The 27,137-nt window shown below is 40.6% G+C and overlaps 1 protein-coding gene across 1 annotated transcript; it reads left to right on the top strand.

Moving 5' to 3' along the window:
• The first annotated feature begins 208 nt into the window (after positions 1-208).
• Positions 209-26,828, top strand: bmerb1 (bMERB domain containing 1). Its single transcript, XM_053637306.1, has 6 exons — positions 209-462; positions 9,782-9,902; positions 18,825-18,898; positions 19,917-20,031; positions 23,684-23,766; positions 26,542-26,828. The coding sequence occupies exons 1-6, from the start codon at positions 384-386 to the stop codon at positions 26,658-26,660; spliced, it is 591 nt and encodes a 196-aa protein (XP_053493281.1). The 5' UTR covers positions 209-383; the 3' UTR covers positions 26,661-26,828.
• Positions 26,829-27,137: the final 309 nt, after the last annotated feature.

A 27,137-nucleotide genomic window follows, 5' to 3' on the forward strand; every position in this document is an offset into this window, starting at 1 on the left:
CATTTTGATATAGCCTATCATAGCCATACTTTTCCTGTTACGTGGCTCCTTTTGCTGTCAATATCGCGCATGCGCCGTCCACCCCTTACGCGTTCTTCCTACTGCGCATGCACTTTGCGTCCCTCACGCGTTCTTCTTACTGCGCATGCGCCCTGCATCCCTCGCGCGCTCGTCCCTCAGCAGCCCAGTCAGGAGCGTTTTGCTCAGTCTCGATGTGAAAGAGGATGCGCAGCACCGCGGCTCGGCGGAACCTACTCGGTTTGAACGGAACAGCGGAAGATTGAACCAGAAATAATTTACACCACACACATCACAGATTTACAACCGTAAACCGCGGTGTTTGGCGAGTTAAAGACAATAAAACCAATAATTCAGCAGCTGCAATGGAATTAAAGAAGTCCATCGCGGACAACGAGAGGAGCTACGGCGCCCTGCGCGAGACCAAATGGAGCAAAGACGAAGGTATGGACTGTATATAGCTGTAGGACAATGCTTAACTCGTGAATTAGGGGTTTATTTCGCCGAAGAATGTCCACAGAATAGTTTTTGGAAATGGATATAATAGTCTACTTCCTCCAACAACCGCTTTTGTTACTCTTTTTTGACACAGGACAGCGTTAGCACGTTTTCATCTAAACATTCCGTTTACAGGCTGAACAATAACCACCATTTATTTATTTATTTCTTTCTTTCTTTGAAAGCAATCAGGCATATAAATATGACGCACACACACACATATATATACACTGCTTGTTTTACAGAGTAACTGGCTTAACGTAAAAAAAATGTAACAAAAATAATTCTCTAATAAATAACATTTTAATAACCATAACAAATATATAGGCCTAAACAGACTATCTCTATATTCCTTGTGGTCTGTTTGGCTCAAAATTGACCCCTTTTAGATTTTTTACTCAAAGTGCAACTTTAACTTTATTTACTTGGCTCATGAAAAAGGTAAAAAAAAACAACTACTTTTGGTGTATCTGATATACACACCTTCATATTTATATCACAGAGGTTATGTTTGGGAATAAATCAGATTGAAAAAACTGGCAACACAAACTTTTTTTTTTTCAAAACAAAACACAAAATAAATTGGTGAATTCATTTAATGTTACATTACCTTAATTTCTTATACGCAATTATACTTTGTGTTAGGAACAACCCCAGGCATGAGAATATGGTTTTGTGTGTTTTTACTGTTCCCCAAAAATATATACACTGATCAGCCATAACATTAAAACCACTGACAGGTGATGTGAATAAACATTGATTATCTCATATGGCACCTGTCAAGGGGTGGGATATATTAGGCAGCAAGTGAACAGTCAGTTTTCGAAGGTGATGTGTCTGAAGCAGGAAAAATGGGCATGCATAACGATCTGAGTGACTTTGACGAGGCCAAAATTATGATGGCTAGACGACTGGGTCAGAGTCTCCAAAATGGAGATTAAACCATTTACAGTACCCTTTGTTAGTTCTACAGCAGCAACAAAAAAAGGAGGCGAGGAAATTTAACTTCTTTTCAACAGTGTAGAAACAGTGCTGTCCAATTTGTGTGTTATTGTGTGGACTTCCTAACGCTGATATGAAATGAGATTAAGTTTCCAATGAGTATTGGGACAGCAGGTAGTGTTGCCATCTCATAGCCCCAGGATCCTAGACTGAAACCTGAGTTTCGTATGTTTTCCCCATGTCTACACGGGTTTCCTATAGTTTCTCCGGCTTACTCTTACCTAGATTGCTTATGTTAAATTGCTCCTATGGTGAGAATTTGTGTATATGGTGTCCCATCTAGGGTGCGTTCTAACCACGGCCCTGACCAGGATCAATCGGTTACCGAAGATAACCGAATGAATATTTCTGTCCTAACTCTTTTCGAGAAAGATACAGGATATGATAAAGCCATTGAATGAGCAAAATGAACACATTATGTCTTAATACTGAAAAATACACTGATCAGCCATAACATTAAAACCACCTGCGTAATATTGTGTAGGTCCTCCTCGTGCCACCAAAACAGCTCTGAGCCGTCGAGGCATGGACTCCACAAGACCTCTGAAGGTGTGCTGTGGTATCTGGCACCATGATGTTAGCAGCAGTTCCTTTAAGTCCTGTAAGTTGCGAGGTGGGGCTTCCATGGATCAGACTTGTTTGTCCAGTACATCCCACAGATGCTCGATCAGATTGAGATCTGGGAAATTTGGAGGACAAGTCAACACCTGGTACTCTTTGTCATGGTTCTCAAACCATTCCTGAAATTTTTTTGCAGTGTGGCAGGGTGCATTATCCTGCTGAAAGAGGCCACTGCCATTTGGGAATATTGTTACCATGAAGGGGTGTACTTGGTCTGCAGCAGTGTTTAGGTAGGTGGTATGTGTCAAAGTAACATCTACATGAATGCCAGGACGCAAGGTTTCCCGGCAGAACATTGCCCAGAGCATCACACTGCCTCCGCTGGCTTGCCTTCTTCCCATAGTGCATCCTGGCACCATGTCTTCCCCACGTAAGCGACTCACACGCACCCGGCCGTTCACGTGGTGTAAAATAAACCACCTTTCATCAGAGTAGGCCACCTTCTTCCATTGCTCCATGGTCCAGGTCTGATGCTCAGGTGGACAGGAGCCAGCATGGACACTCTGACCGGTCTGTGGCTACGCAGCCCCGTATGCAGCAAGCTGTGATGCACTGTGTGTTCTGACACCTTTCAATCATAGCCAACATGAACTTTTTCAGCAGTTTGTGCTACAGTAGTTCTTCTGTGGGATTGGCCCAGACAGGCTAGCCTTCTCTCACCAAGCGCATCAATGAGCCTTGGGCGCCCCTGACCCTGTTGCCGGGTCACCGGTTGTCCTTCCTTGAACCACTTTTGTTAGGTACTAACCACTGCATACCAGTAACACCCCACGAGACCTGCTGTTTTGGAGATGCTCTGACCCAGTCGTCTAGTCATCACAATTCGGCCCTTGTCAAAGTCGCTCAGATCCTTATGCTTGCCCACTTTTTCCTGCTTCCAACACATCAACTTCGAGAACTGTCTGTTCACTTGCTGCTTAATATATCCCACCCCCTTGACAGGTGCCATTGTAACCAGATAATCAGTGTTGTTCTCATCACCAGTCAGTGGTTTTAATGTTATGGCTGATTGGTGTATATGTCGCCCTGAAAATTCTGTTGAACAAAAAATAGTTTGAGCAATTTTGAAATGTAAGCATATCTTTATAAAGCTGTGGCCGAGGACTTAATTAGTAACATGGCAAGCTACATTTTTTTAGTCTTATTAACATTAGAAGAAGCTACTAAGGGGAACAAACTTGTTTTGTGTACATTCCACAACATTAAATGTAACTATAAATGGATAACAAGTATGTGTCTTTCTTTAATAAATGGAAAAGTTTTGATTGATGTGAGCTGGCTGTGGTGTAAGTGGAATAAAAAACACTTCAGGACAAGTGTTCAGCAGTCCAGTTTAATAAAATATAATCAAGTTTTATGCTTTAAATTTCAGATTTATTCATCTGATTATGCCCGAGGAGCCACAGCACACCAGCACATACCCCTCATGAACAATGACTGACAATATCACACTCCAAACTCTGACATCACTCTGGAGAAACACTCATCAAAACTCAGCGTGTATATACATGTATATAATCTGCTCTCCTGGCTGAGAGCAAAATGTTTTTTTTTACTGTGATACTAAAGCTCGTTTTGTTTTCGAGTAGGTGCATGCAGCATGGAAGATTATAAGATTGTTGAAGGGAGTTAAGTCCATCAGTATGAAACTAGAAGAAACTGTCTCTATTTTTAGCTCTGGCCATGTTCAGTCTTAGTGCAGCAGCAGCAGCAGAGCTGATACATAACTCATCTCACTGTTCAAACTCCACAGTGACGTTAATAGCACTGAGCATCTGGATGCATCTGCATTTGATTAGACAGCAGTAGCTCAGAAATGAAGTGCTTGTTGACCAAAAGGGTGTAGGTTCAAATCCCATGACTGTGGTGCAAGTCCTTTAGCAAGGCTCTTAAGCTCTAACAGCTAATCTCTGTGCTTGGACTGGATTAGGTATCACTTATAAGATAGACAGAAGTGTCTGTAACACAGTTTGTTTAGTGTTTGAAGTTTGAAGTTTAATTAAAAGAGAGAAGATTATTCTCTCATGACCCGGTTTACATCCGAGGCCGTCATCGCTGACGTCTGAACCGCTAATTATAAAGCACTCCCTGAACTGAATCCGGAGTGTTAGAGCTGTGAAAACATTAAAAAGCAGTGCTGCTACTCTAAAAAAATAAAATAAATAAATAAATAAATAAATAAATAAATAAATAAAGGGCTGAAACCGAAGGAAGTCGGTGTTCCTTGTTGTTTGCATGATCAATGTACAGCCGAAATTTAACCAAGCACTGCAAAGAGGTTTATTTTTTACTGGTGTGAGATGTCATTAATTTATAGTTGGATATCAAAAGCAATTTGATCAGCCAAGTAAGGTTCCCATTGAGGAATTAAAACAGTGAAAAGCCATTTACGTTCAATCCAAAGTATAAAGAAGAAGAACTGTGGCAGTTAAAAGTGCAAGCTGAGGCAAACAAAACCCCGAATTAATGCATTATTAGACTTAACATCGAGACAAATAACTAAAGTACCCTATTACTGTGCTACGTAACACGATAACATATTAAACACTACTTTTATGCCGTAATTCCCATTTAATGAGTGACCGCAAATTACTTAGTGAAAGAGCCTGAATGCTGCTCTTGAGATCAGCACTTCAGCCACTTCAAACCGAAGCTCAGGCCTTCATTACGGTACACAATGCGCATGAATGTGAACGAGCTTTATCAGATCACTCAGGTACAGGAAATGGATGTAACATGTGGTGCGTGTGAACAGCCTCAGCTGCACGTTGGCAGATTGGCACCGATCGTGCGTGTCTAGCGAGATTGTTAACTGTCCTCTGTGAGAAAGGTGTGCTCGGCTGAGAGCAGCTGGCACATTCCCAGGCTTTTGTGTGGGATTTCATTAAAAAAAGGAGGAGTGGGAGTGGTAAGCCCCTAACAACTGTTTCCCTAGGAACTCACTGTGGATTCATTGAATCAGCGAGCAACAGATGGAAAAAGGGAGAAAAAACCTGACAGAGTATGTGTGTATGTACGGTTGTGGTGTCACAGTTATGAAAAACTCCCAGTGTGATAATAATACATCCTAGTATCTGCATGTAATTTCACAGTTTCGATGAGATTACCAAAGAAGAAATGATTAGGTAAGGTAATCTGCTTCAGATCGCCCGTAGCGTTCAGTACTTTGCATAAGGACGCAATATAAAATACAATTTTTCTGATTGTAATCTATTAAAAGTAGGTAGCATCAAGCAAAACAGGATATATATTTAGGGACCGGGCTTGTAATGAACACCGTCCTACTCAGTGTTCGCTGCTTAAGAGGAAAAGTGTGTGTTATGTGCATTATGTACTCCATATTTGTTTCTTCATTCAGCATGACTGGTTTATCCCGGTATATCCCCCGGCTAGATATGTAAATTGTGATTTCTATTTGATTTATCTATTGTCACCTTGCAGAAGCTTAGCCAGGCTGAATGTGGAGTTGGTGAAGGAAGACATTTAGTTCGTAAAGGAACAGAGAGCATGCAGTAATTGAAAACAGCATGATGAAGAGATCACAAAAAGGAAAGAAGTGGTGGATAGACTGTGAGTGGCTTGGATGCAAATCAGCCACTATAAAATTGCACACACTTGTACAGTAATGAATTGTTGTGCACTTGTTCCAACAACACAAAAGGGGAAGGCTTGTCGGAGCTTTCATTGCCGACTGTCTTACAGAAGAATTACTCATCAATGGCTCGTAACCATAGATTTTAGTGTGGGAGGACATAAATAACAACATGACCTCAACCAAATTTCCAGCCTAACTACATTCTAAAAAAACACACACACACACACACACAAAAGACCTAAAACGATCCCAAAACATTCACGTGGTGGAAAATGGTAGATGCATTTTTCTTTCTTTTTCTCCCCTCAGCCTTTACTTGAGAAACGATGTCGCCATGGTGCGCATGCATTACTGATATACAGACATCATACACTCTATAATCATCCTTTCCCTCTCCTAATCTTTACAATATATCTTACAATAGAAATGCTTCTGCAGATCATAGACACACTGTCTGCATTTTAACTTCCCTTCGTTTGTGGAATTTGGCAGCCAAGCAGTCCATCCATCTATCCATCCATTTTCTGTACTGCTTATCCTATACAGGGTTCTGTGGAGCCTGGAGCCTATCCCAGGGGACTCAGGGCACAAGGCAGGGGACAACCCATTGCATGGCACAATCACACACATTCACGCATCCATTTACACACTACGGACAATTTAGAGATCAGCCAATCAGACTACAGTGCATGGACTTGGGGAGGAAACCAGAGAACCTGGAAGAAACCCCTGAAGCACAGGCAGAACATGCAAACTCCACGCACACAGGGCCGAGGCAGGAATTGAAGCCTCAACCCCGGAGTTACGAGACAAATGTACTAATCACTAAGCCACTGTACCCCTGGCCAAGAAGTATTCTCTATTAAGATTCTCTACTAGAAATGTTCCAAAAGTGAACAAGGAGCATCTTAATTCCTGCCCCAATGGGCCTCTATTAGTGCTTGTTGAAGTTCCTATTTTGGACCACTCAATATATAATAAACTATAAATATTCTATGGAGCTAAATGAGGCAGTGAGCACACCTTGGCTGTCTTCCTACAAAGATCATGTTATGTAAGGAGCAAGTTTACCAAACGAGGTGGGCAAAACAGACTATTTTATATATATATATATATATATATATATATATATATATATATATATATATATATATATATATATATTTGAAATGGACCAATAACAATGTCTTTTTACGGTCCAAATTAAAAGTCAGGCCAAGAGAGTCATTTAATGGACATCATGGAACGTCTGATCAGTCAGTGTTCACTGTGAGATGAAGGCTGTGTATTGGTTTTTGTTTTTTTCAGAAGATAAATATCTCAGTTATATTACTTATATTCTAGATATCTAATATAGCAAAGCAAAAGGTTGCTACACTACATTTGGCATGCATGCCAGTGTGCTATAATATCTCAAAATTAGCTGAGGCTTTATCTTACATAAAGGTTTCTTGCTGCTTTCTCTACCCATGTGTGTGTGTGTGTGTGTGTGTGTGAGAAGTCTCCCTGCTACAGCACATAGCCAGTTGTCCGATGATTTAGTCTGAGAGAAGAAGCCCCACCCTCTGGCAGCTTGAGATTGTTGACGCGCTGTGAGTCAGCGACGGTTGATGCGAGTGATTGTTAATGGTTAAATATTCATGCAGCAGTCCAGGGAGATGTTTACATCATGCCAGAGGTCATTTGATTTGTATTCAGTTTGGAAAAGCACGTGTCTGCCCACCAGTTCATAGCAATGAAGGCAGCAGGAAAGACCTTTCTTATCAAAGATGGCATCTTATAATACCGATACTCTCCGCCTCCCAACCCTGCTGGCTCCGAAAGCAATCAGCCATTGTAAAAGCTGCTATGCTGGCAGGGTTTCTCATGCTCGCCCTGTAATTTACTCCTCCCGTGAGCTTCAGTTATACAGGACCATTCCTCCTTCGCACATCTCCCCTATGGCCAATTACAAAGGTTTTGCTCCAGTACCTTGAGAGACTAGATATCTGTAGCTGTAAAGAGGTTTCTGATCTGACAGCCAAGGCCAAGAACAACATCAAATTATACCACACTCTTTCAAGGTTTGGATAATTGTCTGTAATATTGGCATTGCTAGAAGTGTTGGTGTGAAAGGGGAATCATTAAGGTCTCCCTGACCGTAATGAAAAGATTGCTGCTCATTAACTCCCCCCCCAAAAAAAGACTTTGTAAGGGATTTGTGGTGCTGCAGTAAATTTTAAATCCATTAAATGGCTGAAGAAAATGTCTGTTTTTTTTTTTTTTTTGCTGAAGTAGCAACCACAGGGACGACTGTAGACATTTTCATGATGCCTCATGTTCTGAAGGAGGGATTTAAAGCCGGGCTTATGCTTCATTAGAACTGCTTCTGAGCGCTTTGGAAAGCAATATAGTCTTTTAGGACAGGAGAATGTGTAGGAGAAAAAAAAATCTGCCTCTACTCCCTCTAAGCACTAGACTGTGAAATATATAGCTGCGATCTGATCTGAAAGGTTTGGGAACCCACGTTTTCAGTGATTTACATTTGAAAAAACATTTTTGAACTTGACAAACCTAAGAATACACGGAATACAATGCTCGGATTTTAAAATGTTTAAAAAATTCAGTTTAAGCTGATGGTTATTTTTTTTCTGCATCCATTTTTCAAATTCTGGTATTATAAGTATTCATTTCCATTAGTCATATACTAAATGATATATTTCTGTCATAGGAGTGTGAGGAAAGTCATACAAATGATTGTTTGGCCCTGTGTATATGTGTGTAGACGTGTGTTGAACCCTGCTGTAGGCGGAGCCACAAATGATGGGAGTTAGATGCACTGAGCTATCGGTATCAGCCTGATATCTGTGTGTCACTGCCTCACTCGTTGCTACGGTGATGTGAACGACTGCTCGAACGGTGGACTGCGATAGACTTGAACGAACACTCATAAGATCTCGTCTTACTATTGTGCGAGATAACTGAACCTTCCGTACGTTTTAATAAGAGCAGTGACCACATGGCCCTAGTCGCGATGAAAATAGTGATGATATCATCATTATTTGTAAACAGTAGGATGAAAATCTCTGATGTGCTCATGCTGATTCATGATGAAGTTTGAAAGTTGATCTGCCAGCATGTCGTACTACGCCCACACACACACGAACATACGCACACACACACACACACACACACACACACTGTAATTCTCTGTAATCTTGCTCTCTGGGTGTTTGGAGTTTCTCCATTTGCTGTTCCTTACTCTGATCAAATAACTGATTACACTTATAACACGAATTTGATTCTGATCGGTTAGATGGTGTTGTTGAGTTTCCTATAACGGGGGCTCGGAGGGTAGTTCCAGATACAAGCCAAATCACAGGTTTATATTAATGTGCTTTTTCTAATACTGTCATTTCTCTAGTAATAATTTACAAAGGGCTGTGTACGGTGGACGCAGCGTATTTGTTCAAAGGGTGAAGTTTTCATTTATTTAACAATTTTGGAAGGAGTCTACAGTGTTAGCACTTTGCACCAGTCAGGGTAAACTTAAAATTTTGAGCATGGAGGGCTTTTTTTGTATTATGATCTTCATGAGAGAGAAAGAATGTGTAACTGATGAGGGGAACAACAGTTTACAGCATAAACAGAGTGATAAAGGAACTAACTTGTTTTGCAGACGTTCCACACCGTTAAACATAACTATAAATGGATAAAAAAAAAAAAAAGTATGACGTGTCATTCTTTAATTAGTATATGATTGTAATAATCGGCAAAACGATGTCGGATAAGAGAAATAAAACACTTCAGGACATGCTGTTCTTGGAAAACGATCATCTTGAGAGCGGTAACAGTAACTCCATTTTGTGTGCGCATCACACCACTCTGTTGTTAATTATTTTCCTGTAACATCACATTCCTGTTTTATTCCTTACACGCGAAGCAGATGAAGATGGAGAATATACACACCCTGACGTGTGTAAACACCCATACGGTACATACACGTCGTCACGGTCAGTGGCACGTCTTTCACACACAGATACACAGCGTGTTTCTGTTCTCCTGCAGGTCAGATGGACGTGTCCATGGCTGAGAGCTCCATGTCTCCGGATGAGATAGAGACGGAGATGGCCAGGATCCAGAGGCTCAGGGAGGTGCTCGTCAGAAGGGAGTCCGAGCTCCGCTTTATGTGAGAAACACAAATCACTGGCTGCTTGCTAGCTGTCTGAGTGTGTGTGTGTGAGCGAGAGAGAGACTTGGGTGTGTGGATCTTTATCTTCAGTGTGCGCTAAACAATTTAACGGAGGATTTAATACGGTCGTGTTGTTTGTCATTTCCCTCAAAGATAACTCACTCCACGATGGATAAACTACTGGTGCTTAGTTCCAGACACAGATTAAGTTTAATATTAGACATTTATATTTTGGTTTTAATGCAATTTTAATGCCACTCCTATTTGATTTATTCGTTATGTACACATTAGGGAGGTAAATAAATATTTATTTATTCCCATTTACAGTCTAATTTAGCCCAGAAGCACACCTAATCTCTGTGAGAATTAATTATACAGCACAATACCAATCGAGTTTGCACTGCAAAGCTGATTACATGTATATATTCATGTGTGAGAGTGTGTGCTGTGAAATGAAATGAACAAATGTTCAACTCCATTAGCATATTTATGATCTTGAATGTTCCCAGATCCTTCACCAAACCTGATAATTGCCAGTTGAAGCCCACAGGAATGTGCATCAAAGAGAGTCCTAAACAAAACCCAGCGCTCTCAAAAAAAAAAAAAAAAACCCCAAGAAAAACTCATTGGAATTAATTGCAATTGCCTGTACTCACAGTTCAATCCACCAGTAATGTAGCAGCAGCACAATGCATAAAACATGCAAATACAGATCAAGAGCTTTGGTTAATATTCCTTTAATAAAAAGCCAAAAAAAAAAAAAGTTTTTTTTTTTGTTTTTTTTTCTTTTGCGAAAAACTACCTGAATCGGCAAAATCGCAATTGCACCAAGTTGTTTTGTGCGGTCTTTCACAGTGATGTTTGTTGGTAAATGAGACCTTTTAGCTGTACTCATGTTCTTGAATCAAAGTGAATCAAAGAGGGGTTTGGCCGAATGCACGTTGTGATGACGTGTCTTGGCCCAAATCTGCGGTAATTTTGAAAATAGATAAATAAATCGCAAGTTCCTCCGAATATTGCGGAGTTTGCTTGATCTTGCATTCGTTTCTGCAATCGCAAAATTGCGAAATCCTGGAGGGACTGATATTCACATCAATCATCAGAATGGAGAAAAATAAATAAATAAATAAATAAAAGTGATCTCAGTGACTTGGACCATGCAAGATGGCCTGTTTTGAGTATTCAAGGAGTTGCTGATCTCCTGGGATTTTCTCTCTCTCTCTCTCTCTCTCTCTCACACACACACACAAATAAATCTAGCGTTTACACAGCATGGTGAGGGGGAAAAAAAAGAAGGAAAAAACCCACATCCAGTAAGAAGCAGTTCTGTGGGTGGAAATGCCTTGTTGATGAGAGAGGTCAGCGAAGAATGGCAAGATTCAAGTGGAAAAACAGCACCTGGTCTTTTTCCAGTCCTCAACGTTCAAGTTTAGGTGAGCCTGAGCCTACTGCAGCGTCACATTCCTGTTATTGGCTGACAGGAATGGAATCTGACGTGGGTCTGATGCCCTGCTGTTCAAGCCTATCCGCCTCAGGGTTTGAGGTGTTGTGTTCTGATGTGCTTTTCTGCTCACCACAGCTGTAGCGTGGCTATTTGCATTACCGCAGTGTTCCTGTCAGCTTGACACAATCTGGCGATTCTCCTCTGAATTCTCTCTGATTTTATGCATTGCGCTGCTGCCACATGATTGGCTGATTGGATAACTAGATAAATGAGCAGGTAAACAGGCGCTCCTAATATTGTCTATTAAAAGGTATGCTACTTACAAATCTCACCGATTGAATTTTGGGAACAGCAGCTTTTATTTACAGGTGAATTAATGAATGGATGAGCACAAAGAAGATATATATATATATGTATATATATATATAGAGAGAGAGAGAGAGAACTTGAGAGACAACAAATGCATTGTTTACACAAATGTTATTCCAGCATGCTGTTATTAGGTCAGGTTGGACGTGCACAAGCTTGATATGTTTGTTTAAGAAAGACGGAGTGAGAAGACGGAGAGAGGAACCAAAACTAGAACTAAAATAAAAAACACAGCACTGTTGCTGCGGAAGCCGAGTCAGGAGCAAGGAGGGCAAGATCGTGACTGTAGTTATGTGAAGAAACTGAGTGTGTTAGGGTTTCATTTGAACATGACAGAAAAAGACTGTCTGTAAAGGCTGACACTAGGCGAAAGGGCATCACCTTACATTTATTAAAATAAATTCTCTATCCACAGCATCACGAGTCCCATGAGCAAGAGCTTTGAGTCAAAAATCAATAAATATTTATCCATAACATATTTTAAGTAGAACACTTTTACAAATTCTTCACGTAGGGGTATTTGTATATCAAGCACATAACCTGTATGTTTACTTCATCCTTCCAGAAAAGGGACTACTTTTTCCCGAAGGAACAATTTGTACTAGTATGTGACAACGTTTGGGGTTTACATTTTGCTCCCACAGTTTTCGGGAGTGTTGGAGATTTTTATAAACGTTCAAAAGAACTGCTTTGATAAGACTTTATGTTAAGTCTGTCTTATCCCAAGTCGCTTATTGTTAAAGTGGAACAGCTGTAGTTTTTAATTCACGTTATATAAAATTGTTTTTTAAACAACAGTTAAACACATAATTCAACTTTCTGTGTTTTCAAACTACAAACAGATGTGCAAAAATGATTGCCTGTGATAACTGCACACACGCTACAGATGTGGTGGATAAAACTGGGATCAAAAATGCTGGAGTTTTCCTTCAAGCAGGGCTTTAGTTCCATGACACTCTATTGTTTGATGTCTGCAGCATTTCTTTGGTTCCCTTCGTTTAGTTTAGACTAAGACTGGACAATATGATATAAATAGTATCAGAAAACATCATTTCTTTTTAAAACTATACATTAAAGCATTGCCTTTATAACCCTGACCAGCTCCATTGTTACACCACACAATGGAGTAGCTGACTGGATGTCAAACTCAATTTTAGTGCCACTTATTTAATTTTCCAGCTTCTCTGGATTATTTAATTTCGTTTTTGTAGATCCTCTTTCATTCATTCTGTCATCTTTAGTAAGCCCTTTTCCTGGTCAGGGTCACGGTAGAACACACCCTGGATGGGACGTCAGGGCACTCATTCACACTTTTAGAGATTTAGAGTCACCAATCCACCTACTGTCATGTTCTTAGGAGACGGGAGGAAAGCAGAGAACCTGTACGGAATGAAATTTGTGCCAAAAGTATTGAAAGTAACTTTTCAAGAAACGAACAAAAAATATACAACGAGAAAGAAGGAAAACACTCTGAAAATTTAAACAGTGAACTCAGTGGCAAAACATGAATCGTGGTCTTGTTTGTTTCTTGAAAAGTTACGGTATGTTCAATACTTTTGGCACAAATTTAATTCTATAAACCTGGAGGAAAATCACGAACTCCAAAACAGACAGCATGGAACTAATCATGCACAGAGTTGGATGCAAATGCAGGGGTTTATTAAGTTCACAGAACAAAAACAAGACAAACCACAACAACAGAAAAAAAAAAACCTTAAGTGCAAATCCAAAATTGATTTTTAAAAACAAGCAGCAGGTCTGTCAAGCAGAGCAACTTAGGCTAAATGAAAAACAAAAAAAAAAAAAATGGAGGAGCAAGACTTCGCAATGCTCTATTGAAAGTCTGGGCTGTTTAAAGGATCATGAGTCTGTAGTCATGTATTGTGTGATGTGGATAGTGGGTGTTAATCTAATTTTAACTAATTTTTTTCAGCATTTTGTAAAAATATGCCACTTTTACTGGCACTGTTATACATATTGTGCATTGTGAAGAAAAAAAAAAAGTCCAAGTATTGTGATATTTTTGTGAAACTACCCACCAATCTTCTAATTTGTTCTTAATTAACCCAAAACTTTATAATGCTGAGGTCACGAATTGTCTGAGCTTCTGCTTCAATTAATCGTTTCTTTCTCTGGAGCAGAGAACGAGGCTAAATTGCATCAGTTTAATACGATTGGGTTTAATGTGTCTCTGCTGTGGGTTATGGGGACATGAAGGGTTTCGGTGTGGTCGCTGTGTCTAAGGGACTCCTGAGGATACAAAGTAAATGTTTCTTGGCAGGCAGTGCAGTAGTGCGTCACAAAACACTGCAAAGCTCGAACACAGACACACCCATACACACACACATGAGAAAAGCTGAAGATGGAGGACCAGAACAAAAGAGATGGAGCAAAGAGACAAATAATGAAAGGTAGAAAAAAAATGTCAACACAGAAAGCAAGACAGAGTGATAGAAGTCAAGACTCAACATCATGAAAAAGAGACAGAGAGAAATAGAGAGAACTATGTGGAGAAAGAGCAAGTGGATGAGTCATCTACTGCTGTGGATTAAAGCGCCTGGTAGCCGTCACTGCGGTGCAGGATGAGGTGAGGAGAATGGAGAAAAGGAAGGAAGGAGGGAAAATAAGGAAAAAGTGTCAAACAGAGGAAAAAAAAAAAAGAAGCAGCAATCCCAGTGTGATTGCTTTGGTAATACAGAGGTTAAATAAGAAATAAGGCTGGGTGGTGAGTCATGGCTCTGATGTCCACCCACGACCTCCAGCCATGGCTGACAAATAGCATTACATAACAGCAGAGAAGCTGGAAGCATGTTATGTATTATACTCTTGTAGTGGAATTTTTATTTATGATAGATATCAGCGTGTTGGTCATGGTGAGAGTATTGCTACATAATCTATACTTTCATCTTATTGATCAATTGTACAGATGTGTGTGAGCACAGATATTATTAGTTGTGGTTTGAGGAGTGAATGAAGAAAAGAGCTCGGAGAACTCTGATGGTTGGAGCTCACTTTGCGCAAGACTCTCATTTGGCTCTCAATGATTGCTCCAGCCTAGGCATCCCCGGAACGGTTCTGCACTGGGTGGAATCCTATGTCTCAGACAGATCCTTCAAGGTATTGTGGAGGGGAGGTATTTCTGAAACTCAGCAACTCACAACTAGGGTTCCTCAGGGGTCAGTTCTGGGTCCACTACCCTTTTCGATTTATACTACGTCTCTGTAATTAACACTTTTATTGATTCACAAGTTAACTCAAAGAGACAAACAACATATATAACGAATCAAACTATTTTAACATAAATCCCCACTATAACCCCTCCCCCTACCAACCTCCCACCCCACCCTGGTACCCCCACGAACACCCCTGTGGTCAATAGAATATAAAAAAATTAAATAAAATAATAATAATAAAAAAAATACACACAATTAAAAAAAAAAAAAAGGAAAATACAATAATCAAGTATAATCATAGACTAAACTCTAAATTGTACTCTCCACCGCCCCTCCTTGAGAGTCCCCCAAAAACGCCAAATAACTGCTACATTTCTTCCTGAAGGAATTCCCAACTCCCATCCTTCTGCTCGACCCCTCCTCAAAGGCAGCCACCCTCCCCATCTCCACACACCACTCTGGAAACGAGGGCGCTCCATCTGATTTCCATCCCCTTAAAATAACCTGCCTACCAATCACCACACTGGTCAAAACCCAATCTTTTTTGTACCTATCCTCCAATTTTGTGACCTCCCCATCTCCCAAAATACAGAGTCTAGGGCAGAACGAGATCTGAGTGTTCAACACCTCACATACAAAGCTCTGCACCTTCAACCAAAATTCTTGGATCTTACGATGCCCCCAAAAAACATGGGTGGTGTCTCCATCTTCTGAATGGCATCGCCAGCAGGTGGGTGTGTCTTTAAGACCAAGCCTATACAATTTAGAGGGGGTCCAATAGAACCGATGTAAAATCTTAAATTGTATAAGGCGCACCCTTGCGTCTCTAGATGCAAATTTATACTACATCTCTAGGGCAGGTGATTGAGTCTCATGGCTTCTCACATCATCGCTATGCTGATGACACCCAGGTCTGTTTGTCCTTCCAGCCTGATGATCCATCCGTCTCTGCACGAATCTCTGCTTGCCTGTCGGACATCTCGGTCTGGATGAGGGAACACCACCTTAAGCTCAACTTGGCAAAATCTGAGCTTCTCGTCATCCCAGCCTGCCCCTCAATCAACCGCAACCTCACTGTACAGCTCGGCTCAACCACACTCAAGCCAACCAGGACGGCCAGGAACCTTGGGGTTGACCTTTACAGACCACATTTCAACAACTGCACGGTCCTGTAGGTTCATTCTGTACAACATCAAGAAAATCAGACCCTACCTCACCGAACAGGCTACACAGCTACTAGTCCAGGCTCTTGTCATATCAAAACTGGACTACTGCAACTCACTACTCTCGGGTCTCCCTGCCAGTTCCATCAAACCCCTCCAAATGATTCAGAATGCAGCAGCACGCCTCGTCTTCAACCAGCCCAAGAGAACCCGTGTCACACCCCTCTTCATCTCCCTCCACCGACTTCCTGTAGCCGACCACATCAAATTCAAGGCCTTGATGCTCACCTACAAGACCTTGTCTGGAACAGCACCCTCCTACCTCAACACTCTCCTGAAGGCTTACGTTCCCTCACGCAACCTGTGATCAGTTAATGATCGACGTGGTCCCTTTCCAGAACCTTCACACCAACTGTCCCTCAGTGGTGGGATGAACTTCCAACCTCAATCCAGACCGCAGAATCTGTCACTATCTTCAAAAAACAGCTAAAGACCCACTTCTTCCGTGAACACCAAACTAACCACTAAACCACCAACCCCACATCATACTTTTATTAAAAATAAAAAACGACTTACTCTGGCTCTTACACCTCGACTCTGCGCACTTGCTTTTCTAGAACTCAAAGATCTTGTATTGTAGCACTACTTTAACTCTCTGCTTGATATCACTTCGCTTGTATTTTCTCATTTGTAAGTCGCTTTGGATTAAAGCATCTGCTAAATGAATAAATGTAAATAGCAGTAGTTAAGGTTCTGACATAGCGACCAAGACTTTGATAGCACCAGAGGTCCGTCTATGCTTCAGAGAAATATAAAGGTTAAAAATTGGTAGCTACCATAATGTAATAATGTACGGAGAGCTAGTTAGATAGTGAAGTGCATTATTAATAGACTAACTGAAACGTCCCGAAAAGGGGACTACTGTGCCGTAGTCCTCATCTCCGGAGTAAGTTTTTCTACATAGCACATCGTGTTTGCGGCCTCAACAAAGTATCACCAAGTTGTTGGTGAATATCTCAGCTAGGAGATGCAGTGTTCTGTCCTCGCAAGTGAAAAATTGTGAGTCTGAATAATACGTTTATTTAATCTGGCTGTGTTGAACTGCCTTAACCTTATTCTAACCAGTGTGTTACCAGTAAACCAGTGAGTTCTCAGAATCTGAGAGGAAGCAAAGTAAAATAGCTCAAAAAACAAGCTACATAATCCAGTAAAGCTGGACAACAACCAATCGAGGACAGCAAAAACAATATTATAGGGTCCATACAGGATCTTGTGGAGCATTTTGGTGATTGTCACAGCCAAAAATGCTTGATTTTGCTACGGCAAAAACTACTTGAATTGGCGAAATTGTAATTGCACAAAATTGTTTCGCTCGGTCTTTCACAGTGATGTTTGTTACTCATGCTCGACTCACATGAATAGAAGAGGGCTTTAGCTGAATGCGCGTTGTGATGACGTCACATGGCACATCTTGGTCCAAATCTGCAGACAATCAGCAGTAATTTTGAAAACTTGCAAGCTCCTGCGAATATTGCGGAGTTTCCTTGATTTTGCGTTAATTTCGGTGATCGCAAAAACGCTAAATCCTCTAGGGACTGATTAAAATATTTATCTTGGCTACATGACAACAGAACTGACCTGGACCTGTCCCAATCTGTCTTGAGTCCTGAAGTCCTGCTGACATTATCAAAGTGAGGACATATAGTGAGCAGACTTTGAGGGTGCATAGATCAAAATAATAGTAACAAAAAATGACAATACAATTTTATTACCATCATTCTCATACAGCCACTTTACGCTATACAGGATAGTTCATGAGCCATAACTAGCAAGTTTAAAGGTACGTTCACACATACAGAGATTTTATCACTGCAAGTCACCAGTCGCTATACTATGAAGTTGCCAGTAGGCGGTGCTATTACTGGTTGCCATAGTAACATGTATCAGTGGGTGGCGCGACCAACATGCCACTATTGAGAACAAATCAAATTTTGTTGCCGCTAAAATGAAACATTCTGCAGGAGCAGCGTTTGTATATAAAATTCACCAGTCTACATACGCATCATATCCTACGAGATGAAGGAGAAGCAGTGTGTGCGCTTTGCCACTGCGGCAATCTATCTGCTTTCTGGTTCCACGACACAATTCGGACTCACAGGCAGCATGGCGGATCACAGATCACTTGCGCGCTACTGTCTTCACTCCCATTGGTAGTCGCTGTGCTAAGTCACTCGAAATTTGCATGAAGGTAAACTTTTCTCAAGCTGGACACGCCCACGTATAGTCGCCAACAGTCGCTGTTGCTCACGTCACCGTAAGTCACCATCTCTTATTGAAAATGCTCTCCAGTCGCTTTGTCCCTGCGAACCCCTGTATGTGTGAATGTACCATAATAGCTAGGTTATAGCATTAATCGGTCATTTTTAAACCAGGCTGAGCCTACAATTTGCAATACAAATGATGAAATGATAAAGATTTAACATTTTAGGAATAATTAGCAACCACAAGCAACATAAGTTATTGAAAAGGATGCCACTATACAACAATTCTACTCACTTAAAAACAAAACAAATAATAATAATAATAAATGCATGTCATTTGAAAAAAAAAAACCCACCAAGCAACAATTAATAAAAAGGACGGACACAAAAATGACATTACTCTTGCTGAGACTGAGCATCATGTCTCACATGATGTACTGTATTACAACTTTATAATCACATTGCCCAGCCCTACCTCTTCCTCAGAAAATCCTCTTGTCTTTCTTCAGGATGGACGATATTCAACTGTGCAAAGACATCATGGCCCTGAAGCAGGAGCTGCGTAAAATTGTAGCCGTGCCAGGTTTGTACCCTCGCCATCAAGAACACATTTTAAAATCATGGACATGATAGCTGCCTCTCATTCATATTTCACTGTTTGGGTTGATGCTGGACATGGGGTTAGGAGCACCATTTTTATTATGGAGCATTCACAAAAGGTTTAGTCTTTAAAACTGATTGAAACATGAAACTGTAGCAGGTTTGAATGGTGCATTTCTCAAGAACAGCTGGTGCGCTTTATGGCTTCTGTGACACAAAGTTTTATTTGGCTATCAATAAGGATGGCACGTGTTGTCTCATTGTGCATTTGTCTAAGAGGGAGAGGGAGTAGGAGAAAACAGAAGCATCTGTGTGCATATCTTCATTTTCAAAGATGCTTTCAGGATTATGTCCTCTCCATGTGAAAAGAGCTGAGCTGGCACTTCCTGTCCTCCACACGCTCTGCCCTTCACACGCTCTGCCCTTCACCTACCATCAATATGTGTGTGTGTGTGTGCGCATATCAGGTATGAAAAAAAATAAAAAAACAAAAAGGAAGATGGATAACTGGATATACTGAAACTATTTCTAAAGGCAAAACCAATAACACAAGCTGATTGGGCATGCAGGATAGGTTAGGTATATTAATACAATAGCAGTGGAATACAATAACTACGACAATACAGTAGCTATGAGAATAGGACAGCTACAAGAAAACAGGTACGATAATACACAGCCATCTGTGTCCGGGAGTCCAAGAGAGCAACATTGGCCATGCTCTCAGGGTTGGATGGGTGGTTTACATGTTCTCTTCATCAATCACTAAATTAAGGAGAAAATCAGGAAACCCCTCCAAAAAGAGCTATGAGAATAGTATAGGTATGATAATACAATAACTACAATAATAGAAAATCTGTGAGAATAGAAAATCTACAAAAAAACAACAACAACAAAAAAAACACAATAATGCCAGAGTACCCATGATCATCTAAATACAAAATGGACTTCATGTTACATTCATTGATTCCATTTGTTTCGTTTTCCTCTTTCTCTCAACCCAGAAAAAGAAAGGAGCAAGAAGCAGCAGCAGAAGGAGGAAGAGCTGATTCAGAAGATCCATAAGCTGGTGGAAAAGAGGGATTTCCTAGTGGATGACGCAGAGGTGGAGAGATTGAGGTGCGTGCAAGAAAAGTAAAGGCAGAGAAAAGTGGTGTCTGGAAGTGCTGAATTGTCACAACACTATCTTCTACTCCTTCACATTGTGTTCTAGAGATAATAAGTATTTGGCGGCTTCAAAGAGGATTCAACCCCCATTTAGTCTGCAAGTCAGACCAGGTCTGGAAAGACCTGGGTCTGTTGGCAGTTAGCATTGTAAAAAGCTGCATTGCGTGATTGCAGGGTTTTGTTTTAACCAAGCAGGAGCCACAATGGTCCTTTGTGGATAAGATCACATACCCCTGATTTAGTTTGTTTTAAATTCTGATTAGAAATAATCTGCTTTCTCTGACGGAGCCAGGCTCAATTATCAGGAAAAGCCCAAATCTATTAACTGATAGCACACTGAGGCACTGCATGCATATGGATGTATTTGTGCATTCCCAGTGCTCATTGGGAGATTCAAACATACCAGAAGATGACAGTTGTATGCTAATGTGAAAACTAGTCACATTGTACAAGACAATGACAATTGAGGAAGGAGAGAAATCATTCAAATGAGCCAGAATGATTAAGATGGAAGACCAGAATAGTCATCGTCTTTAGAGAGAGCTGAGAAGTGAGAAGAGAGCTTTAAAAGATTCATGGAGCACACTCTACTGCTGCTGGATCATGGGTATTGCTTTGTATGCATTTGTATACATAGTTACTGCCAACAGGTAAACTAGCTAGCTAGTCAGATAATCAGACATTATGTTAAACAGATCTTGTGACAATCGGTGTCTGCATTTGTTTAGATGTGGCAACGGATAAGCTACCTATTGCCAAACTGACAAGATTTTCTAGGCCAATGACATTAAGGGCAATATTTTATCATGATTTTTAACACTGAATCATGGCTTCTTTGGAACTCTCCACATTTAGAGATTCCTATATCTCCTCTATGTTTTCTTAGGTGAGTTTGTGGGGGTTGGGGGTGGGATGAGCTTTGGCATGAGGTCTAAGGGACAGAACCATGAGCTCGTCTTCCAGACCACTGAGATTAGCTAGCATTACTCTGATCAACAGTAGAGAAAACAACAGGGTGAAAGATCAGGGGTCGCCAACTGGCAGACCGTGGTCTGGCTGCAGACGGAACAAAGTGTTTCAGTGGACTGAACCAAGTACTCCGGCGTAGTTCAGCAACTCTTTTCATATCCAGTTACGTCCATCCATTTTCCGTACCACTTATCCTACACAGGGTTGCAGGGAGCTTGGAGCCTACCCATGGCAGGGCACAATCTCTCCCTCTATTTCTCACACACACACACACACACACACACACACACACACACACACACACACACACACACACACACACACGAGACAATTTGGACATGCCAATCAGCCTACAACGCATGTCTTTGGACTTGGGGAGGAAACCAGAGTACCCAGAGGAAACCCCCAAAGCATGGGGAGAATCTGCAAACTCCATACACAGGGCGGAGGTGGGATTTCCCAGAGGTGCAAGGCAACTCGTAGTCTAGGAAATCAAAGACTTTTCACAAAATTTCATAAACAATTTACCTTCCCTTGCCTGATTAGTGAACTGATGACATGGCTTGTTTAAAAAAAACAGAAAAAAGTACTGTGCGTGCTTATTCTCCCCAGATCACATTCAAAACACATTTTTAAAAAACTATCACTGCCATTCAGTCATGTTAGACACATGACCATATGTAAGCCAGACATCTGTAAGCTAAGAATTTTACAAACTGGACCTTAACATGGGCAGTGGTAGCTCAGTGGTTAAGATGTTGGACTACTGCTCAGAAGGTTGTGTTTTCAAACCTCAGCACAGCCAAATTGCCTCTGTTAGGCCCTTGAGCAAAGCCCTTAACCCTCAACTGCTCAGATGTATAAATGAGATAAACGTAAGTCGCTCTGGATAAGCGCGTCGGCCAAATGCCGTAAATGTAAATATGTTTTTAGTTGAATACCTGTGCACAACTTGGGAGCCCCAGCTCTTTGTTTTTAGGAGATAACAAGCTCTTGTGAAATTCTGCTAGAATTACACAGTACAGCTTTTATTTTGTAGCAAAGCTGATTACACGTGTGAGAGAATGAGCATGCAGTGAAACGAAATGAACAAGTGTGTGATCCCATCTGGCATCCAGTCTGTATCGACATACCCTGACTGGTATATTTATGAGACTGAATGCTCGCAGATTATTCACCAAACCTTGCTAATTGGGACTTATATAACTGAGAACTTAAAGTTTTGTTTAGTTAAATAAAGAATTAGATGAAACCCAGAGTTCCCTGCGGAGAAGGAATGCCTCCTTGGTTCAATAATGAACTACCTTTGAAAGCTAATTAAGCCACAGGACATGCCAGACCTCCATACACTCGGCTAAACACAATCACTTTCTTACATCTGAAAACGATTCACTTCCATTCAATCAAATGTCATAGGCACAACGGCTTGCTGTCTAGCTCATTAATTATTCACAGCGAAAAGAGGTTAAAATAAAGATGCAGGAAATAGTACAGTAGAAAAATGCTGCATCACGGTGAAGATTTTTTTTTTTTTAAAAGGTTATTATGGGTTTTGGCTTTTCTGACCATTAAAATCACTCCTAAGAGGGGAAAAGGTATGGAAAGAAAAGGAGGAAAGAACAAATAAGAAGAAGTGAAGATCCCACAAAAAACCTTAAACATTATATGCACTAATCAACAAAAAAAAAATACAATAATGAACTGCATCTGTTTTTATATATATATATATATATATATATATATATATATATATATATATATATATATATATATATATATATATATATAAATAAATATAAAGTGACTCTTTTTTGGAGTCCTAATAGGAAAAAATGAAGGAAAGCATAAGGACAGATTTGAAACAAGTTTGAATTAAAATAGAAAAATGTAGAGAAATAGTAAAATCATGTCGTCATGTACACATGTATGATCCCATCAACAAACAACTGGTTAAAAAAAACAAAAAAACGTTACTTTTAATGCAAGTATTACTGTAAAGCTAAGGGGAAAAGTGGATGGCAAGAAAAGAAAAAAAAATAAACTAAAAAAGTAGAAATTAAGAGAAAAAATATCAACAAATACATCAACTACAATCTTTTTTTTTTTTGCATATGATAAAATTAATAAATACTACTGATAATATTTATTTTTTTTAAAAAAAAGAGAGCACGCACAAACAAAACAGGAACGAATAACGAATACATGGGAGAAAAATTAGAAGAAGAATATAATACAAATCTGCAAAGTGCATCTTTAAAACCAAGTCTCCATCACAGCGCACGTAGCACGAATATAAAAACTACAACACAGCTCTGAAGAAGCAGACAATCCATCATCGTTTTTTTTTAATGCGTCCTATTTAATTAGTGAATCACAGAGAAAATGTTTTTTAGTCTCGGTGAGAATTCTGACACTCATTAGTGTTCGTCAGAGTGAGAGCTCATCAACACCTCTGTGCCCCAGCCACAGTTCTCGCAGCTTTATGACTCATTCCTGCCGCTCTTTCACTCATTTTCTCCCCTCCCCTCCCTCTTTGTGTCTCATCCCCGTTTTATTTACCATCTCCCGACACTCTCCATCGGCCCCTCTTTCCACTCGTATCTGTGACTCACAAACCTGCTGTCCATCTCTACAGGGAGCAGGAAGAGGACAAAGAGATGGCAGAGTTCCTCAGACTCAAGCTCATGCCACTGGACAAACTGGCCAGAGTCACACAGAGTGAGTGGCCCTGATTCAATGACACGTTTACTCATATTTAACTGGAGCTCACAGACACTTTTTATAAAGCAAGATGGACACAGATCTTTAGAGATATTAAGCAACCAGATAGCAAAAGGTTTGGGGTTCTACCTACAGATATTCCTGTAGATACACACTATAGAGACCTAGATAGCTGATAGGACCATTCTGTAAAGATGGCAAGTTTTTGTGGCAGTTCATCCATGTAAAAGTTTATTTTATACCTTGAAGAGCTGCAAACGTAACTGATGTTGGCTTGTGAACATATTGTCTAGCATAATTTGAACAATCATTAGCCGAAGCCCTATTCAGACTGGGACTAGCTTTACGTGAGGAGGCGGCGTAATCCGAATCGGTCACATCTGCCCTTTTTACACAATGCATCCATCTTGAAAGATTATGTCCTTTTTTAACTTCTATAGAAGAATTACCTCCAGGTTATATACACATCTCCAGTGTACCTGCACTTTCATGCAATTATCCAATCAGCTAATCCTGTGGCAGCAGCGCAATGCATATACATGCAGATACAGGTCAAGAGCTTCAGTTAATGTTCGTATCAAACATCAGAACAGGGGAAAAAGGATTCTCACGCACAACAGTTTACACAGAACGATGCGAAAAACAAAAAAGCATCCAGTGAGCAGCAGTTCTGTGGGAAGAAAAGCTTTGTTGATGAGAGAGGTCAGAGGAGAATGTCCAGACTGGTCTGAGCCGACAGGAAAACTAGTCAAATAGCCACGCTTTACAGCCGTGCTGAACAGAAAAGCATCATCAGGACGCACAATACGTTGAACCTCGAGACAGATGGGCTACAAAAGTAGAAGACCAGATCGGGTTCCACTTCTGTCAGCCAAGAACAGGAAACCGTGGGCTGAGGTGTCAGTGGGCACAAGATCACCCAAACTGGACCGGGCGATGTCTACAAAATCACCTGCATGCCTTAATGCATTGCAGTGCTGCCACATATTGGGCTGGTTAGATAAACGCACGAATGAGCAGGGCTACAGGTTTTCCTATTAATGTTGAAAAAGATTCTGTTATATCCTGAGGGGAAAAGAGGATGTGTGTTTTTGTCAATATAAAGGCACTCCAGGAAGCTCTCTTTTCAATCATCTGTCACTGAATCCAAGTACTGGCCAAGTTTAAAACTTAGAACAATAAAATACAGACGATGTTTCAAACGACTCGCCAGAGAAGCGATGCTTCAAGGGGACTTTATGTAAGTTCTTGAATTCCTCACACAGGTAGAGCCAACATACAAGATATGGCCATGTGACCAACTAAGGACCAAACTACGCTCAAAAAACAAGAAAAATCTTTCAGCACAGTATGCTGCCCATCTAGGTCTCTAATGGGTGTATCTCCCAAACATTCAGTGAATATCTTCTCATACACTGTGGGCTCTCTTGGTAGTAAGGGTTTACGTTTACAAGAGACGTGAACTGTATTTCAGACTCTTACAAGCCACACAGCCAGTTAACAAATTCCTACAAAAGGTCAGCGATGCTTTAGCGATCACTACGGTCTGCAACGAGTCAGCGGTTGGCTACAGCCATGCTGCGCCTCACACACCAGTCTCCCACCCCTGCTGGTGAAACGAGCAATTAAGTGCTCATTGTGTGTTCAATCATACAGAGAAAAGCGCTTTTACAGAGATTAACACGGTCTCCTCATGGGGCTATCCAGCAAAGCAGAACATTATAGAGCAGGGGTGTCCAATCTTATCCGGAAAGGGCCGGTGTGGGTGCAGGTTTTCATTCCAACCGAGCAGGAGCCACACCCGAGTCTAGTCAAAGCCAAGATCAACCGATTAAACAAGTGGAATCAGGTGTGGCTCTTGGTTGGTTGGTTGGTTGGTTGGAATGAAAACCTGCATCCAAAAAAGATTGGACACCCCTGTTATAGAGGCTTCAAAATTGAGAGGACAATTACACACAACACCACAGGAACACTGTGCAGGTGGATTTATGCTTTCCTGCTTTCTGGTGGAACGTTCACATGCGTCTTCCAGTTTCTAATGAGCATTTTTCAAAACAGACTTCCCAAACTGAAAAATGTCTGATATATAATATAAAAATATATATATATATATATATATATATATATATATATATATATATATATATATATATATAAATGATCAGTTTGGTACAATAGTTTCATTCTCTGGGTAGAATGCACTCAATGCAGCAGACACAACATTGTTTAACTAAACTACATCTTGAATGAGGTTCCTTTATCCTTATGCTCATTTCCTTTGTACAATTCTTGATTCTGATGGGACAGAAGGTGTCGATACATGTCCTGTACAGGTCTACACGATGTCCAACTTACGCAGGGGCTTGCACTGCATATGCTCCTCATAAAAATAAAAAGTATAATTGTTGATCTGGTGATGTTTTCATGCACAGTGGGCTGCAGAAGTGCATGTTCGCTGCTAGTAGAGCTTGATAAATGATAAATGAATGTGAAATCTATATATAGCCATGCTGCATACTGTCCAAGGAGTTAACCGTTTGCTTCACAGAGTGCCGACGTGTTAATGGCTCGAATGTTGAAGGTATTAACAGAATGTAACTTTAGTTTAATGTAAAATTAACAAGGCATATAGAGCCAATAAGCAGACGCTAGTGGAATTAGAGATGGTTCATGTGAATTTACAATAGTTGGATAGAAGAAATAAAACTGATGATCTGCTACTGATGACAATCTTTAAGCGTTTGAATAATTCTCATCCTTGAACCTTCCCAGGTCCTCCAAAAGCGAAAAAGTCGACCCCGGAACCTCCGCCGAACAAACCATCCATTACAAAGAGCAGCGTAGCCGTCCTAAAGGACTGCTGTGGAGCCACGCAGTGCGCAGTCATGTAAAACCTCTCCATGCTACACTTAGTATGTTTCAGGAAGATGTCATCTTATTTCGGGTTGATCAGGTTGCTATAGATTGATTTTTTTTTTTTGGTCTTTACATAGCAGATGTGATGCCATTGTTCATTTTGAAAGTGCCATGAGTCATCTAATAAATTATTTTCTCTGCATTAAAGCATTTTTATTGCTGTATATAAATCTGAGATGATGTAATTTGTCTCTAATTTGAAAAACGGTGTTGGTCGAAATCTTATATGTCGTCCCAGTCACACAAAGCTCTAGAAGCTCTGTAGCGTTCTGGAACTCCTTCTAGGGTTCTAGAATCCTCTTCATTAAGGATTTGAAGCTCTGGTGAGTTCTTGAACTCCTTTCAGAATTCTAGAATCCAAGCGAGTCCCAGAATCAACTTTGGTAAGGATCTGAAGCTCCGTTGCATTCTGGAACGACTTCTTAGAATTTTAGAGGATTCTAGAATCGGCT

This window comes from Ictalurus furcatus, chromosome 12, assembly GCF_023375685.1.
Source record: "Ictalurus furcatus strain D&B chromosome 12, Billie_1.0, whole genome shotgun sequence".
NCBI classification, from domain to species: domain Eukaryota; kingdom Metazoa; phylum Chordata; class Actinopteri; order Siluriformes; family Ictaluridae; genus Ictalurus; species Ictalurus furcatus.

Bases quoted from the DNA above. Each gene is read 5' to 3' on its own strand.
- bmerb1 (XM_053637306.1), top strand. From the start codon at position 384: ATGGAATTAAAGAAGTCCATCGCGGACAACGAGAGGAGCTACGGCGCC. The intron at 18,899-19,916 runs GTTTGTACCCTC...CTCTCAACCCAG, and splicing joins TAAAATTGTAGCCGTGCCAG to AAAAAGAAAGGAGCAAGAAG. The intron at 20,032-23,683 runs GTGCGTGCAAGA...CCATCTCTACAG, and splicing joins GCAGAGGTGGAGAGATTGAG to GGAGCAGGAAGAGGACAAAG.